At 47.4% G+C, this 18,936-nt stretch overlaps 1 protein-coding gene and 1 long non-coding RNA gene across 3 annotated transcripts in view; one reads left to right on the top strand and one right to left on the bottom strand.

Annotated features, from left to right (window-relative positions):
* The first annotated feature begins 143 nt into the window (after positions 1-143).
* Positions 144-7,374, top strand: LOC118212570. Its single transcript, XR_004762270.1, has 3 exons — positions 144-345; positions 1,143-1,347; positions 7,253-7,374. It is a non-coding gene; the product is annotated as an uncharacterized LOC118212570 (long non-coding RNA).
* Positions 7,375-8,374: 1,000 nt separating this feature from the next.
* The window catches only part of mapkap1 (MAPK associated protein 1), a 28,734-nt gene continuing 18,172 nt past the window's right edge, over positions 8,375-18,936 (bottom strand). For both annotated transcript variants that reach the window (XM_035390557.1, XM_035390558.1), the window contains 3 exons: positions 17,874-18,011; positions 11,898-11,995; positions 8,375-9,998 (listed from right to left, as the gene is read on the bottom strand). In XM_035390557.1, coding sequence (XP_035246448.1) covers positions 9,876-9,998; positions 11,898-11,995; positions 17,874-18,011 — 359 coding nt within the window. In that variant the 3' untranslated portion in view covers positions 8,375-9,875. The remainder of the gene's footprint in view (positions 9,999-11,897; positions 11,996-17,873; positions 18,012-18,936) is intronic.

Genomic DNA, 18,936 nt, shown 5'->3' with positions numbered 1-18,936 from the left:
AAATTAAAAATAAATAAATAAAAAAACTAACCATAAAGAGACTGTTTCTCACACATCACCTGACGAAATCACGTGTGTCTGCAACCAATCAGTCTACTGACATTCGGTCAACTAGTCATCACAATTAAGCGTGAGGGGTCAGGGAGGGCGGTCAGGACCCTTGTGGAAAGCTCTGGAAGCGGCTCTGAGCGGGAAGATAATAAATCATTTTAAGTAGGACTTGTACGTACGAATATTGACGAAAACTATTTTTTTTAAAGCTCACATCTCTGTGGCTTTACTTAGCCGTGTTATTACGCCTTCACTCGCATATTCCAACGAGTGCGTCCAGTTTTCCGCCAACAGGTGCGTAGCCTAGCCTACTGCTGGTTTTCACCGAATTGACCGATCTTAGCTTGTGTCTCGAGTTTTAATACCAAGTTAATACAAGGAAGTGTTTTTTTACACACATGAAGTTGTCTGCGTGGGACTAATTGCCAAGTCGTGTAGTGGAGACAGAGACAACTTGAAGGAGTATTCATGTCCAGGCTTGAGGCAGTGCTGTGTATTTTTTAGACCAGGGGTGCCAAGGCCTTTCCGTGGATATCTACAGTAGGCCTACTATCCTGGAGGTTTTCATTTCAACTCTAAATTGACACACCTGATTCTATCAATTGGCAGCTTAACAAGATCTGTAGCTGTTGAATGAAATGTGCTTTGTTAGGGTTTGAGTGAAAACGTACACTGTAGCCAAATGATGAGTCACGATGGGCTGAGTGGTCTATTTTCACCTAATGTATATGTATTTAATGTGAATGTTCTTATGAACGTATTTTGTCGAATAGGCCTACTGTCTGAGTGCAGATTGAATTCACTGGAGTTTAAATTCCATCTTCAGTATGAATTGCAATTATGGGAGGAATAAAAGGCCACGGTAACTGCATATTTCCATTTGTGGATTGCATATCTATTTCTAATTGAATAGCTTTGAGACAATCACTGTATGGTACACAGTTCAAATAGAATTAAGTGTTTCGATTTCTGCTGGAATTAGTTTAGTTTGTCTTCGTTAATGTGGGTTAACCATGTGCAAGCCTCCCAGATAGCCTACTGTACGACTACTAACAGCAACAGTAATAATAATTACTCTATTTGTCACACAGATCATTAAAAACAATATCTAACAGCTGCTACAGTAGAAGAGCAGCACCTCTGCGGCGGCGGGGTGTGTGAAACAGTTTAATACGGGAGCGCACTACCCTGTTACATCTCCGTCGGAGGCCTACATACAGCGACAGTGGCAAACAACCCGCTCCCCACCTGCCCCCGCTCGCACCCACGCCATCAGGAGTCCCCCGTGCGTCTCAGGTGAGTCTCTCAGGCGAGCACTCCTTCGTCCCCGGGGCGCTAACCTTTTAACCGCCCCCTTAAAGAGCAGCAGACGGGAGCGCTCTGCGTTAGCTCGGCTTCGTTAGCGCACCGCTCTCTCCTGACGACAGCGCTGCCTCGGCTCGCGTCCTAATTAAGCGCCGCTTTTTCGGCTCGTTATCAGAGCCGGTGGTGCGTCTTTATTCCTCATCAGAGATCTCAGGTTACCTAATTATAGAGACGGTAATGACGACCTGCCCAGTCCCGACGTCTGAAAATACGGCCTGCAGGGAAAGAGGGAAGGCTGTCACAGGGAGTGGCAGAAACACTGCTTCTTTAATAATAAGATTTATTAAATAATAATAATAAATGTATATCCTGTGGCACCTTCCATTTCAATGTGATTGTGATGCGTGGCAGCCATTTTGCTCCAGAACGCTTTTCACAAATCAGCCAAGGTGGAGAGAGATGAGATTTATTTAGCCCATTAAATGGAGAGGATTATGTGGTCATGTTGAGAGAGTCAGGATGGAAATTTAGCTGCAACACCAGGCAGTCCTCCTTGCTGCAATGAGTGCCATCAAATCTGTAATGGCCACATAGTCAGGATCTTGGTTTAGTGTGTCAGGATCAGTAGCTGAGACATTAAACAGCTCCTACAGCCCAGAACTGCACTGTGGGCTGTGGTTTTTCTGCTTGGTGACCAACAGCACTTTCAGCAGCTGGAAGGTCACCCATACAAGCAGTTATCAGCCCAGCCCTGCTTAACTTCAGTAGTAACCAAGCCCAGGTATGCTTAGCTTCAGTACTACCCAAGCCCAGGTATGCTGAGCTTCAGTAGTAACCAAGCCCAGGTATGCTGAGCTTCAGTAGTAACCAAGCCCAGGTATGCTGAGCTTCAGTAGTAACCAAGCCCAGGTATGCTGAGCTTCAGTAGTAACCAAGCCCAGGTATGCTTAGCTTCAGTACTAACCAAGCCCAGGTATGCTTAGCTTCAGGACTAACCAAGCCCAGGTATGCTTAGCTTCAGTACTAACCAAGCCCAGGTATGCTTAGCTTCAGGACTAACCAAGCCCAGGTATGCTTAGCTTCAGTACTAACCAAGCCCAGGTATGCTTAGCTTCAGGACTAACCAAGCCCAGGTATGCTTAGCTTCAGTACTAACCAAGCCCAGGTATGCTTAGCTTCAGTACTAACCAAGCCCAGGTATGCTTAGCTTCAGTACTAACTAAGCCCAGGTATGCGTAGCTTCAGGAGTAACCAAGCCCAGTTATGATTAGCTTCAGGACTAACCAAGCCCAGGTATGCATAGCTTCAGTACTAACCAAGCCCAGGTATGCTTAGCTTCAGTAGTAACCAAGCCCAGGTATGCTTAGCTTCAGTAGTAACCAAGCCCAGGTATGCTTAGCTTCAGTACTAACTAAGCCCAGGTATGCTTAGCTTCAGTACTAACCAAGCCCTGGTATGCTTAGCTTCAGGAGTAACCAAGCCCAGGTATGCTTAGCTTCAGGAGTAACCAAGCCCAGGTATGCTTAGCTTCAGGACTAACCAAGCCCAGGTATGCTTAGCTTCAGTACTAACTAAGCCCAGGTATGCTTAGCTTCAGTAGTAACCAAGCCCAGGTATGCTTAGCTTCAGTACTAACTAAGCCCAGGTATGCGTAGCTTCAGGAGTAACCAAGCCCAGGTATGCTTAGCTTCAGGAGTAACCAAGCCCAGGTATGCTTAGCTTCAGGACTAACCAAGCCCAGGTATGCTTAGCTTCAGGACTAACCAAGCCCAGGTATGCTTAGCTTCAGTACTAACTAAGCCCAGGTATGCTTAGCTTCAGGACTAACCAAGCCCAGGTATGCTTAGCTTCAGTACTAACTAAGCCCAGGTATGCTTAGCTTCAGTACTAACCAAGCCTATGTATGCTTAGCTTCAGTAGTAACCAAGCCCAGGTATGCTTAGCTTCAGTAGTAACCAAGCCCAGGTATGCTTAGCTTCAGTAGTAACCAAGCCCAGGTATGCTTAGCTTCAGTACTAACTAGGCTCAGCCTTGTTTAGCTTTAGCCATCAGGCTGGGTACTGTTGGAATTATACGCTCTATGCTGCTATATGCTGTAGTGTATATTGCCTTTCAGTAAGACACATGACCGTACTGCCTCCCTTATTTAAATATTTTATTTAAGTTGTACAGTCGAGGGAATCCACTTGGAAAATGAATAATGAATTGTATTATGTTTAAATGTTTTGTCTTTCCTGTGAAAGTAGCAGTTAGCAGACTGGATTCAGATCATGCATGCTTTATTTAAACAGGGATCTCAACCAGACTCTTTATAGTAATAAGTAGGCTATAGTACTTAACGCTGTCAAACATTTGTAGTAATACTTGAATTGCAGGTCTTGTCGTCAAATGGATACCAAAATTCACCGACATGAAAAGAACAGGAGAGTGCTGAAAATAGACGATACCAGTTTTCACTCTTTTGTTAAAGCGTGACGTTTGAAATAAAAACTGTTTAAAGAATTATCAGCAATTTAGTGTCTCCGGATAAGAGGCGGTGGCTTTAATTAACACATTTAATGAGGCGCTAGAGTGACTTTATTTACATGAACTGAATTCACTACAGAATTCAAACCCTGTCTGTGAGCCCAGTAATGAGAGAGGGAGGGAGAGAGAGAAACATAACAGCGAGGAATTCCTCAAGGGCCAGATATTGTCATTTGCTCCAAACTTTGCTAATTGCCGGGTAAGGACGGCGTGCAGTCTCCCCCTCTCCTGAGAACTCCTTAAGACAAGGCCAGGGGGAAGAGAAGAGGAGAACGAGAAACAGAAGAACGTAAAAGCAGCATCAACAGAGAAATAAAGGGCTGATAGATACGCTGGTGAACTCAAAAAACAGAAACGCCCATTTAAAGGCGCAAGCTGGATTTACACCTGCCAGTCTGGGAGTGTTGTGTTGGCCCACTTTGGTGTTGTTGCTTATGTACAGTGCGGACCGTAACCATTTGGGCCGTGAGTTTTTGTTGTTTTGGCTCTATGCTCCAGCACGTTGGATTTGAGATGAAACAATGAGCATGAGGTTCAAGTGCAGGCTGTAAGCTTTAATTGGGGGGTGTTTACATCCGTATCGGGTAATCCAGGGAGGAATTACAGCCGGTTTTACACACAGTTCCTCATATTGATGGTTTCATTTGAAATCCAGCGTGTTGGAGCACAGAGCCTAAAGAACAAAGATTGTGTGACTGTTCAAACACGTATGGATTGCACTGTAAATGAATGCACTTATCATTCTCCTGCAGCGTAAATGGCTCTGAATAAGAGAGTGCTGTACTTCAATGTAATGTCAAATAGCTTTCAAATCTCAAGTCATCACCCTACAATGTTCCAGTTTCACAGCAAATTATTCTGATTCTTGCTGCATTATGTGATTAGCAGACAACTATATCCAGGGTCACTTCCTTACATTTGACCTGTTATCCATTTATAGACCAGAATCTGAAAATGGCAACATTCTAATAGTTTCTGTACAGCCGTAGTTTCTGTACAGCTGTAGCTCCATATTGTAACTCTGGACTGACGAAGCAGACTGAATCACAGATTAGATCTACCAGCTGACGTGAAGAGCAACTGAGGTACAATGCTTAACGCTCTAATTATGTTGTAATTTTTATATGCTGACAGCCCGTATGCAGACGTCCATAGATCAGTGTCCACTCGGAGTGACTCCTTTCCCCCTGTGCACAAAGCATGCCCCCCCCCCATTGCCTGCTCTCTCACCATGGCTATGTGTTCACATCCATCAGTGACTAAACCGGCACACAGGCAACTAGTCCCATTCAATCCCATTCATGTACCACAAATCCAGTGTTGATTAATTGGGAATTTAGCTGGTGAAAGTTTGCTATTGATAGTAGGCCTTTGCATATGTACAATTATGTTGAGACTCTTTGACAGGTAAACTACGCTATGTAGCCTGCCTTGTAGCTTAGCCTGTGTGCAGCAAGTAGCCTAATCATGTAATCCCTAATTAATGAGCCACAATATCTGTTAATTTATGAGTTAATTTCATTCACCCTGTGTTGCAGAGTTTCAGGTTTTTCTGGTCACTGTGCTTGGAAGATAAAATAATAAGAAGAGAAATATCTGTGGAGAGTGCGGAGGTTATTCATTTCTTTTTATGGATGCTCGCTGTGTAATCATATAATTCAATCTGGAGGAAGTGGGTGGTTTTATAAGTCTGAGGATAAAAGCCATAAAACTCGCCCGATGCACTTTGATAAGGACGATTCTTAACGCTTCTGCCGGCTTTGGAAAGTTGGGGAATAAAAAGTTGACTCAACTCATGAAAACATGAAAACTTCTCCTTTATGCTTTGTTTCTTTTTCTTCAGTTTTGGCATTAATTGGAAGACTCGTTTACCATTTTTAGCCACTTCACACGCCGGTGAAAAAGGGGCAGGCGATTCAAATCGAGCTGTAACGAGCGGTGGAGAGAGAGCCGTGGGCTGGGAGGCTCGTAAGGGCGTCCTGAATTCCCCCGGGCGTGTGTGAGCTGAAAGGACGCAGGCCGGCTCTTTCTGCTTGATTGGCAGAGGGGGTGGGGTCAGGCAGAAGCCTTTAATGTCACGGCTGACGTGCCACTGTCTTGTGCGTCTATGCCAGGCCGCCAGTTCCATTCCTGGAGAGCCGGGGTCTGCAGGTTTGGCTTCCACCAGTTACCCCCGCTCAGTCATTCAATGGGATCTATACCCCAACACCGGTTCACGCATACATTAGATCATTTTGAAACGTGTGATATTGGGAAACAGAAATCATCTTTGATTCACGGACTTGCCAATGCAAGTATCTAAAATGTCAGATCACATGATTGAGCTAATTAAATAATTAAGAGCTGAAGTCGGCGTTAAATCCCAAAACCGGTATCACCCTGCTTGCTAACCCTTGACCTGCTATTTTTCCCCCCATTTAAAATCAGCAGCCAATTCAGACTCAAGAAACAAGATGAAATTACCCGTGTAATCAACTGCTGTAATTGAGCAATTAAGTGCTGAGTAATAATGATCCAGCACGCCCTGCAACTCTGGAAGAACCAGGGCTGCAGACCCCTGGTGCAGAGCAAGTGTACGGGAGGCCTGTCAATCAACGGCTTCCCTCCAGTCAGACGCCCTTAGGGGAATTCACCACCAGGGGGAGCCGAGGAGCCAAAGCTGCGGGTTTCACGCCCGTTCAGTCTTTAGGGTGCATTGCAGTTATAACGCATCAAACCCCCTTGCGCCTGGACCGCTGATCCCGGATCAGTCTGTCTGCGCCAGACGCTTCTGACGGGGAAGAACGACCCAACCTGAGGTCAATTAATTTGGGGAGGCTCGAGTGACAGTGTTTCTCAACAACACTGAGACACAATGGTAAATGGTAAATGGACTGCATTTATATAGCGCTTTTATCCAAAGCGCTTTACAATTGATGCCTCTCATTCGCCAGAGCAGTTAGGGGTTAGGTGTCTTGCTCAAGGACACTTCGACATGCCCAGGGCAGGGTTTGAACCGGCAACCCTCCGACTGCCAGACAATCGGTCTTACCTCCTGAGCTATATCGCCCCATACAGTATACACGGACACTTCACTCATAAACCAGGAAAACATTCACATGCAGTATACCCTGAAAATGACCAACTGAATCTTTCAGATTAATTTGCAGAAAGAACAGTTGTTCTAAATCAGGGGAAAACTGAGGGGGGAGAAACTGAAACCGAAAAATAGAGAACAGAAGAACAAATAAGATTTTCCTAGTTTTGCACTTTCAGAAAGCTTTTGACGGGCAGTGGGGTGTGCTGTGCTAGCCGCTAACGGCTGGAGAGCGGAAGAGAGCACGCGTCATCAGCGCAGCGCGTTTACTCACTCACCTGCGCCCTTTCCCAGGTCTGTCCCGGCAGCGAGTGAGTGAGCGAGCGTGGGGTTCTGGGACACGGAGTCCAGCGGGCGTGCAGCGCGGAGCCGGGAGACGCCGAAGGCGGGGCTCTCACGCCAGGTCACACCGCCCTCGGGCCTAAACCCGGGGCGAGTCAGGTAGGTCCCTCTCAACTTGTGGAACTCATGCTAGCTAATGCTCTGGGCTACTTTATTAGCGCAGTCATTGGTGTGGTCTGGCATTACGGTTAGCCTGTTTAGGCTCCTTGATGAGCTCGCCATTGACACGAAGACTGTTATCGTGTCCTTATATGAAATATTATACTGGCATCTAACCTACGAGTGAATACAGCCGAACTGGTGTTGGTGTATATACAGCCGAACTGGTGTTGGTGTATATACAGCCGAACTGGTGTTGGTGTATATACAGCTGAACTGGTGTTGGTGTATATACAGCTGAACTGGTGTTGGTCTATATACAGCTAAACTGGTGTTGGTCTATATACAGCTGAACTGGTGTTGGTGTATATACAGCTGAACTGGTGTTGGTGTATACAGCTGAACTGGTGTTGGGGTGTATACAGCTGAACTGGTGTTGGTCTATATACAGCTAAACTGGTGTTGGTGTATATACAGCTGAACTGGTGGTGTATACAGCTGAACTGGTGTTGGTCTATACGGCAGGTGTATATTTAGCCAACTGAGCTAGGGTAATCTGTGGTCACAAAAACCATGCACATACACTGGCACTCCAGAAACGATCTGTATAAGTTACTGCAGTAACTGACCACGAATGCAAAACAAACAAGCCTTCCTGTGCTTAAAAGCTCTGCCGATCTTAAATCGACAAATCACGATCGTCAGCATCACAAACCCTGGCGATCTGAATAGGACTGTTACCCGCTTCAGGTTTATGAGCGGTGTGCACTACACCCTGGGTAGACTGTGGGTAGCTCTGGTGTCCAGACCCACAGCCAGGGCTGATGTAAATAACGTTCGTTTGGATCTGTGCTCGCGTGTGGAAACGTCCTGGCTGAACGCGTTGGGTCCACGGACTCTGCGGTCCTGTCCTCGGGGCACACCGAGCACCTGCTCAACGCTCGGAATAAAGGAGGACGAGAGCCTGCCAACCGATCACTTGAAATGACTTTAATGGGCAGTTCATTCAGAAACACAAGCAGTTCCCAAAAAAATTTGAGCCGTCTACCAACATCTGAGAAAAAGGTGCGTGGAGCGCTTCTGTCAGTTTTCCGTTTAAAAAAAGAGAGGGAAAGAGGGAGAAGGAGAAAGTTAACAGCGAATTGACAAACATTGCTGAACAGAACCCCTGAGTCTAAGGATTGGATCTGAATAAAATAACTACTCTTAACTGTACCCCCCTGAAATGCATTCATTCAGTCATTCAGCAGCATCGGAAAAAAAAAGTAACAAATAAACAAAATAAAGAACCGCAGAAATGGGTAAGCGTTATAATTGTGTCTTAACAGCAAAAAACATTTCTGTAAAAAGTCATACATTCTCTAGACTGGCTCTGATTGGTCAGCCTGAACGAACGTTTTAATCTGTTTGACAGACAGGGCACCCCCCACCCCCCACCCCACCCCCCCCCCCACATCTTACACTTAATACATACAATGCAGTGTAGAGTCACTTATCACAGTACATAAAATATTCTCCTGGTCTTAAAAACCTTTCATTTCACTGCAGTATTCCTCCCGTCCGTGCCGAACAGCACTTCCTACTCTGTACACGATTAAGATTCTTCTCCGATCTACAGGTTTGGAACTGCCGGCCTTCCTTAAGCAAGAGTTTAAAAAAAAAAAAAAAAACCTTAACACTTCTGCGAATACAAAAACAAAACTGGCATTACATGTACACCCTACTGTACTGTTTCAGGCACTGAAGTACTATGGCCAGAGCAAGTTTCGTCGTGTTGGTTTACCCTGAATCGAACAGCTATTTACAAATACCGAACGCAAGGCCCGTTCCTTTATGCGCAGGACTGTGGGAGGAGTCCCCATAAAGCTTACGCATCACAAACGCGTACAGGGTGAAGGGTGTGGTCTGAATGGAACCGCGCTCGCGCTGTGCACCCCGCGAATGTCTGCATCGGGAACGCCTTCATGTGCAAGCCCGTCTGCAGCCAGTGGATTTCACCGACTGATTCTGGCAACGGCGCACACACTCACACACACGCTCACAGAAATGCACCCCTCTCCCGCCTTTCTTTCCCACGCAGTTTCGTGAAATTGAGGACAGGCACCATAATCCTTGGTTCACTTCTGGTGCTATGTGCGTTTGCTTGTACTCCACAGATGTCTTTTTTTATATAAAATAAAAAATAACTTGTAATAACAATAATAATGAACTGTCTATGCACTGATATGGCATCCAGAGGGTGGAGATCCTCATGTTGACAAAAGGGGGCGCTGTGGCAGAGAACTGTGACCGTAACCTCACACCCGAGGCGCTAGGTCGGTCAGGTTTGTCCTTTCCTGGGGGGATGCATTCTCAGCTTCTGTGCTTGGCCCCTCCTCCTCCAGGCTCCGCCTCCTCCATCTGCCCATTCGTTCGTACGTCTGTCCGTCCAGCTCAACACGGGCGCCCTTTGGTCCACGCGGGGAGAGGGGGAGGGTTACTGGTTGCCCTTCTTCTCCTTCTGGAAGCTGAAACTGGTGCGGCGGCTGAGCTTGCGTTGCTTCTGGGCGAAGTAGTCGGCCCGGGTGGTGCTCGCCCGCGACTCCAGGATGTAGTTCACCTGTAAAAGCACACCTTTTTAAAGCTCATTCATTTCATCATTACTTTCAAACTCAGTTCAGCTGTGCTTGAAACCAGCAGAGGGGGGGGGGGGGGGAAGAATTATCTTGGCCGTGGAGCAGGGATGAAGATGAGGAAGGTGAAGACGCTCAAACCTGGGCCTGGAGGCCAGTGGTGCTGCTGGTTTTCTTTTCTACCCGGCCCTTAACTGGCTGGCTAAAGTACCGACGTCACCGATTGGCCAGGGAAGATTTCTCTCTTATTATACAACAATCACCACTCAGTCAGCCTCTTGACAAAGTTCTTGACCAAAATGTGTGTGTTTTTGCATGTGAAAAGTCATATGTGGGAGATCTTTATTCATCAGAGGTGCAGGTGAAACTCAAGCCCAGGAAGACCGCAGTGTCTGCTGGTATTTGTGGTTCCATTTAATGAGCAACTAATTAAGACCTTGAAATCAAAGTGTGTGGACCCTTTAGCCAATGAACGACTTATATTAGCCTCCATGCAGGACTGCTGGTCACTGCTGTGACTTGGTTAAATTTTTTTTTTTAAAGGGGATTTCACATACAGTGACTGGGAATAGAAGAAGAAAAACAACTTTTTCTTTCTCTTCCTCCCAGACGACCAGTAAGACAACGGAACATGACGTAAAAATATTTGCAGACATTGGATGAAGGGACAAACGAAAAAAGAGCGATAAAACGGCGCTTTTAAAGGAGAGCTGCCGTTACGTGACCAGCCAATGGGAGTGCAGGGTGCATCTGTTCTTCGCCCCGCGGTACAGCGAGTGCACCCGGAAATAGCGCCCCCTGGCTGCCTTCACGCAGAGCACTGCGCGTTAGCATGCTTATCATCCGGCGGTCTCATAACCGTCGGCGTGTAAAGACGAGTCTAGACGGCGGTAAATCTCGGCTTGGAACACAGGCATCGAAACCCAGCCAATATACCTCTGTGTTTACGTGGAGAGGGAGAAAACATCACAAATCGTAAATCTTTTTGCAAGCATGCAGCCAACTATTCGCTTAAAGCTCTGGCAAATCTCTCTTGAATATACCCACGCACATTTCCACTTCTTTTTTTGGAAATGTACAAAAACTTGGGCCTCACTCGGGCCCTTGCATCAGTCAGTAGGACAGGCGTAAGACTAAAGTTTATTTCAAAATTTTATAAGCAAAACTATTGCTGGCCATATTCTCAGTGAAAGATTTGTTAAACTATATCTACAGACTGAGGGGATTTGAAAAGATGAAAGGACAGATCATTCTATTTATTAAAACAAAATCTAATCCACTATATTTTATTCTGTTTTGTGGGCCTTCTAATTGGCTTGCTGTGGGTGTAAGGACAGGTGAGAGGAGAGATGGCTTTAAAAAAAATTTAAAAACCTGCATCAGAGACAGAACTTTCATATTTGAATAAAACAGCCTTGGCACATTCATAATTAATGCTCTCTCAGTGCACTGCTTAGACTCACTTTGTGTGCTGATATGCATGGATAATTCATACACTGAAATAACCCTGTCTGTGAGCCTAGCCAGCCACACACACACACACACACACACACACAATGCAGACCAGTGGCATCCTGAAGATTTTCAGTGAAGCTCATGCAGCTAATAACAGGAGTAATATACTGCGGTGTGGAATCAAATTTAAGTTTTAAAATGCACTCTGGATGTCTTGATGGATGTGTTTGTGTGTCGGTCTGTCTGTCTGTGTGTTTGACTTCCCATAATGTGTACAAATGGAAATGTATTGCACAAACACAAGCACACATGCACACACACACACAAAAGTATACACACAGTAACATGCGTACCTCCTCTCTCACATACACGCGCGCTCACACACACACACACACACAGTGTAATTAAGAGGCAGAGATGTGCTCATTCACCTTCAGTACGATCTCATTGACTGTGGCCGCATCAGACTCAAAGTACAAGGGCTTGTAGTCGTGGTTGCTGAGATAGGTGACCTTGAATATGGCATGACCTGCAGGGAGAGGAGAGAGATGTTATTTCTTTTTTCACTTTCTTTTGCTCCATTACAGTTTTTTGTGGACCACTGTCATCATTTCTTTTCTGTAAAAGATACAAATGTGGTGCATCCACCAAAAGGTGCCACAGACAATCAAACACAAATAACTGATCTATTAATCTAACAGAGAAACCCCAGCTTCTCCACGACGGGATACGATTTCCATTCTTGAGCCAGCAGTTCAACATTTGGCGATATCGGACACTTTGCTACGAAGCAAAACAATCCAATGTAGTAAGAAACTATCAATGTGTATGATCGACTGCATATCCAGTCAATAAACCTGCAGTCCAGACTGAGGGTTTAATTTGTGCTAAAACGTGCCTTAACTAGGAGGTTCAAAAAAGAGAGAGAGAGAGAGCTCACGTTTCCCCCCATTCTCAAAAGGATCAAGGGGATCTGCTTTGCTGTAAATAATTACTCCGATTACACTGGTCTTCTAGATTCCCTTCTCAGTGTCTGGCTTGCTGCTCTTTAACAGACTAACGTGGCACAGATCCCCTCTCTGAGAAATAACATTCCACAGAAAGACAATGCATCACAGTCTTCGGAAATGAAAATGGGTCCGGCTAATGGATTTTTGGCAGAAAAAAAAAAATAAAAAAAGGCTTTTATGCAATCAGTCTTTCCATAAAAAGCTCATTATTTAAATGATTGTTCATCCCAGTCTCTGCATGGCTTTTACCCATTACACGCATAATGAGAGGAAACGTCACGACCGGTCGCTAATTTAGACTGTGGCCGCCGCCATTAACATCTCGATGGCTGCCGTTTCTCTTCCAACACAACACCAATCAAACGAGCCAGTTTAAAGCGATTTCTAGGCCATCAGTGATAGTCAGTTTACGCAATATACAATGTAAAAATGTTTTGCAAGATGCAGCAGATGTTTCCACCTTGGGATCTGAACCTGCAACCTTCCATTTTAACTTGAGGGCACCAAAGTCAGTGGTATGATCTTTCACCCTTGGGGAGCCACAGAGTTCTGCTGGTTGTTGTTTTCCCAGGTTAGACCCAGTATACCAGGTGATTTAACAGTGTAATCAGCCATTTTAATCAGCAAAGTGCTGGGTAACAACAAAAACCTGCACAGCCTATGGCTCTCCAAGAGTGAGAGCTAACAGCACTACCCCAAGCGCTGGCACCACAGTCAGTGGAAAGCAAGAGGCCCGGGCTCACCTACTTTAATCACAGTTAAATAACAACAGTGTGGCTAAATCTCAATACAGGGCTTAGGTCTGGAGCAGCAGATAGCGTGTGGCTGGAGGCTCGTGCATGAACAGAATACACACTAAACCGATCACCCCAAAGACACGGGACGGGCCCGTGAGCACGACTGGGCATTCCACATGGAGAAAGAGAGAAACCAGACCAAAACTGGGTAAAAAGAAGGAATGAAAGGGACCGGATGGGTAAAGACACTCGCGGGCTGGAGTTGCAAGTTCGAGTCCCAGGCGAGGCACAGCCACTGCACTGCAGTGCCCTTCAGCAACGTAATTCACCCCGAAGTGCTTTAGCATTCGCACAGTCGTATAAATGAGTAATGTGTACAAAACAGAAATGACGCAAGTTCCCCTGGGCACTGAACCACAATAATGTGCCGTCCTCAAGTGACACTGACCCCCACCCACCCCCACCCCTCCACTAAGATGTGGGCCGTAGTTTTGCATGCAAATAACAGTGCGATATTGAGCAATTAGCCAGCTGTACTCTGAATGGGGACTCTGGAACAGGCTGGCGAAGACGAACTGGTGGAACCCGGGGCGAGACGTCGTCTGTAAGGTTCACCACCGCCTTCCGGTTGAGCTCCCGCAGGGTCGCGCGTCATTAGAGCTCGCTCCTCGCCAGGCACAGCTGCGGCTTTCCACACGGACCCGATCGGCGCGGTGACGAAAGAGCGGGAAAAAACAAGCGAACGCAAGACCGCTCGCTTTACCACCTGAGACAGAACTTCTGGAAAGGCGAGTTAGATTTCCTGAGATTTATTTCTGCCCAAAGTCCTCCAGTGGGACCAGCCCTAGCGAGTTTTTGCCGTTATAGGTCAGTGACTGTGGAGATGGCTTTAACTGCCGCCTCCAGGTGGAGCCCCAGCTACACGGTTGGTCAGAGGTGGTAACTGACCACTGGCTTATAAGAAAAGCACTTTCCCAGAGTTTGGGAGGACGGATCTCACGTCAGTGTCAGCCTGGTCAGGGTCGTAGTTTACGACGCACGATCCGTGTCAGAGTACGGATCAGAGGCAGAGAATGACTCCCAACGTTTTCCCCACGCGTACGATGTAAAACGCTGCGGAGATCGATTTCTGCCAAAAGTCCTGCACACCGATTCCAGTTACCAGAGAAGCAGAACCCCCTGTGGCTCTCCATGGCCAGGGCTGCGGACCCTGTGCTATTAGCCACCATGCACCCTGTGCAGGTGGAATTTAAATTTGGCGCAATTGTTCATTCCAAACTGGTGAGGGAGAAAGATTTATTTATTTTTTTTAAAAGCAAAATGCTCTGAGCACCATCTCCACACATACAGCTCCTACCCCCCCCCTCCTCCCTGCCCCCCCACTGTCTGTACCTCATCAATCACGTCGCTGCTTGCCTTCAGATACGAGCCCTGCAAATGTCACATCCACACAGACCGAAGGCAGACGACGGACAGTCCGCTGCACTTCCCACAGGACGGACGAGGCCCCTTTTAACATGGCTGCCGATCCAGCTCACCGGGAGCCTGAGGCGAAGCCACACCCGCCGTCAGCCGCTTGCGTGCCGTGCGTTCCCGTTTACGCTTTAAAGGACGCAGACTGAGGAAGGAGAGGGGGAACGCAGAGGAGAGGGAGGTTCTCATGCCGTAATTAAATAATGAAACGGAAGAAAGGCCCCTCTGTGAAATTTACTGCCTTGCATAAACTACATCTTTGCACAGCAGTTCTATATATATATATATATCAGCATTATGGAGAAAACTGGACTGCTGCACATCCAGAAACAAATTAAACTTAAAAAATGTAATTTAATTAAAATTGGGGAAAGCAAAAAGGAAAAAAAAAAACTTTAAAAAGTAAAAGAAAAGCTTTTAACCAAGCCCCTTTTTACAAATTCAGAAGCATCCAATCAGATATGTGCTTAAGGGGCCTCTGGTCTGTACCCCAGTGCATGCTGGGATGCATTTGTAGAGTGAACCCCAGCATGCATCCCACGGTGAATCCTGGCGGGACTCGGGGCGGGGTTACTGATTAAAGCAGTCCCACAGCCGGGGTGGACACCCTGGGGATTGCATGTCCTTAGTGGGGAGGAGGGGGGAAGGGCTACATTTTTAGCCACATGTGCTCCCCATTTAAATGCCAATGAATCCATCCTTCACCTCTCTGCTCATCTGATAGCAAGCCCTTGTCTGAGGTTTCGGAGTTTTACTGTTACCTCCCCTTTCTGCTTAGGAGGACTGTCAATTTTTGGGTGAGGGCATTCGGGAGTCTTCTCTCCAGGCCACCCAACACACCTCTGAGACACTCCTGGACCAATGGGACACCCACAGCCCCATTGAGTAAGACTACTGTGTTTTTAAAGACAATCGTGAGGTGGTAAGGACAGTCAAAATGTTACCTTCACACCCACAGAGCAATGGCTGCCAGGCAAAATAATAATAAAAAGGAAACCTTCAGGCTCATGGCCCCCAGTGTTCTACATATGATGTAAACGATGTCTGACGTAATATTTAAACCCAAATACAGGTTCATTTTGGGTCAAAATGTTGTCCGCCTGTACATGTGGGCTCTCTCAGTACACCATTAAGGAGGCACTGTTTAGCTGGGCTCTCAACCTTTACTTTAAATGGACAATACGGGGATAGCGCAGAAGGGCAAATGTGAGTTGGATAAAAATGATAAAATAAACAGTTTCAAGTTTAAAAGATATTTCCACGGTTCACCACTTCGTCCAGTGCCCTGCCTGAGGTGCGTTTCCCCAGAGTGTGCAGTCAGGTGTCACTGAACACCGTCTACCTCCAGCTATTACCTACAAACTGCACCACTGCCTTGCACTATGGACGAAAACCCGACCCGTCACGAACACTCAGAATGCAGTAAGAGTGGCAGCCCCACTGCGCGGGGGGGCTCGTCGGGGATGAGGGCTCGGGTGTGGGAATTAAAAGCAGGTGAAAGGGCACCGCCGTCCCCGTCCCGTTCGATGACAGCACCCCCCCCACCCCCTCCATCCAGGGAGAAAAAAGGCCGACCGCCTCGGCGACATCAATCGCTGCTCGGCCAGCGACGGGGGCGCGGGGCGCGGGGAGGGTCAAAGGTTAAAAGACGGGAATGAAAAAAGAAAGGGGGGGGGAGGGGAAGAGAAGGAGCGAGAGAGAGAAAGAGAGAGAGACCTCCCCCAGCACGTGCGAGTTAGAGCGCATTAGCCCGGGCGTTCATCAATCTCCCCGCTGTCTCCCTAAAGCACTCGCGCAGAACGGCTCGATGGAGAGGCCTGTAATGGGAGGAGGCCCAGTGCCAATCAGCAGGTTAACACGGTGCTCAGCCCCGGCGCTCAGACGCAGCGCACACCATTAAAACCAGGAGGGGAAACACTGTGGGGGGGGGGGGGGGGGGGGGAGGGGAGAGAGGGGGAAGACTATGAGAGCAGAATAGGGAATAGAAAGAGGGACGTAGAGAGCAAAGGAGAGAGTAGGGAGAGAAGGGGCCAGAATGAGTGAAATGGGGAGATGAGAAACAGAGAGGAGTGTGCGAGAACGAAAGGGGGAAGAGACTGAGTCAGGGCAAAATGGCAAAGCGAGTGAGACAGTGAGAGAACGAGTGCAGCCAGAAGCGAGGTGATGTGGAAATGACGTTTGTCATAGCGACCGGTCGTGGTGCGTCTCCGCTGTGCAGCGTGACTGTTCTGTCAGACGGCATTAAACAGCAGGCATTACGTGGAACTTTTTACATCTCACTTTTGGTTCTGCAGTTTAAGAATTTACAGCCCATACGTTGCTAAGACACTTGCGATGTAAAAAACAAAACAAAATACACAGACAGTAATAAAATAACTTCAAAGTTATTCCATGTTAGTTTGGCTCCAAGCAAGCTGAGGTGAAGCAATTGATTCTCTATCTATTGTAGATTTATCATGGCTCATGATTGCCTATAAATGTCCTATCCCAGGGCCCAAATAAGGCCGCCACTCATGATCTAGATTGTCTGTTCATTTCTTCAAACACCGCTCTGTTCATACATCACTGCACAGATAACCATCACACAGACACGCCGCTAATGCACTGAGAACAGGAAAACTGAGGAAGCTTGTGTGTGTGTGTGTTTGTGTCATAGTGGGAGGGGGTTGGTTGACCACAGATGGGAAATCCAGTTAAGGATGTCTTCTATAGTGCTGTGTTGACTGTAAGGTGTAAAATAATTACTGTCTCCTGTAGTTCTGTGTGGCCTGTATGGTATAAAATAGTAACTTGCTCTCCTGTACTACTGTGCAGCCTGCAAGGTGTTAAATATGCACTGGCTGTCTTGTAGTACTGTGTGGCCTGTAGGGTGTAAAATAGTCACTGGCTCTCCTGTAGTACTGTGTGGCCTGCAAGGTGTTAAATAGGCACTGGCTCTCCTGTAGTACTGTGTGGCCTGTATAGTGTAAAATAGTCACTGGCTCTCCTGTAGTACTGCGTGGCCTGTAGGTTGCGAAATAGTCTCGGAGTGTGAACACATACTTCAGCTAGAGTTCTGCAGGTGTGCAGGTAGCAACCTGAGGCTCAGCTGGCAATTCCAAATTTAGGAATAAATAAATAATTGGGTTAATATGGCCAGCAGAGCCCCTCCCCTGAAGCGGAGCGGAGAAAGGAGAGGGCCACGTACTGGGACTCTTCTCCTCCACCAGGTCGCAGGCACACAGGAGGTCCGAGTCGATGGAAATGGGCTTCTGGCGGATCCAGAACTTAGTGCTGGCCTTCTGGTTAGTGACAGGGTCGATCTCCACCTTCTCTCCAGAGACACCTGCAGGGAGAACAGAGAGGGAGAGAGACAGAGAGAAGGACAGCAAAGAAAGAGGGAGGGATAGAGAGAGACAGAAGGACAGCAAAGAAAGAGGGAGGGATAGAGAGAAAGAGCCAAGTTTTAAAGTGCCTTTATTTAGTCAACAAACAAGTCAGGCAGATGGTAGTTACTGCATTCCAACTGAACAAGAAAACAAGAGGACGAGACCAAAATAGGCAGAAAAAGACAGTTTTGCAGAAACATGTCATGATCAAGGAGAAACCGTGACTCTATAAATACAAAAAACAATCTGTCCCTTCCCACTGCACACGCCGTCTGTGCACTACACCAGATTCCCCCCCCCCCCCCAAACTCCCACATATGATCTGTTCAGGTGTAAAACCAAAAGTGCAGTTCGCTCCTCTCCGAGCACGATGTACACCCTGAGAAAAATGTGTGACTGGTTCTCCAGAAGCGGCCTTCTCTTTAACCACGGCTCTCACTGCACATGCAGCCTACACTCAAAGGAAGAACTTAAATGTATATAATGGGCTGAATCCTGGTTCTGGCCAGGAAGGTTCCAGAAGTCAGGAGAGCCACTCGGCAGTGATGACGTGTCAGTCGGGTGGAGCGGGGGGTGGGGGGGTATGGGAAGGGAACGCGGAGCAGGACCGGCGCCCGAGGCGTCCGCTGATTTATCGCGGCGCTCCGCTAGGCGTCGGGGCTCCCGCGAACACGAGCGCCACAGACCCCGCCCGCTTCACGGGGAGAGGCCGGCACATACATCAGCCGCTCCCCGCTCCCAGCCAAGGTCACCCCGCACAGCATCCATCTCTGCTGCTCTCCACCTGCCCGCGCTCTAATGAACCCCACCGTCCCACCTCATTCTTCCCTTATCGTGCCGTGTGCACGCTTCAGCTTCTCCTCTCTGTCTGCTGATTGGTTT

The sequence above is a fragment of the Anguilla anguilla genome, chromosome 14 (genome assembly GCF_013347855.1).
Source record: "Anguilla anguilla isolate fAngAng1 chromosome 14, fAngAng1.pri, whole genome shotgun sequence".
In the NCBI taxonomy this organism is placed as follows: Eukaryota; Metazoa; Chordata; class Actinopteri; order Anguilliformes; family Anguillidae; genus Anguilla; species Anguilla anguilla.
The sequence above is the reverse complement of the archived record's forward strand: the minus strand, read 5'-3'. Positions and strand labels throughout refer to the sequence as shown.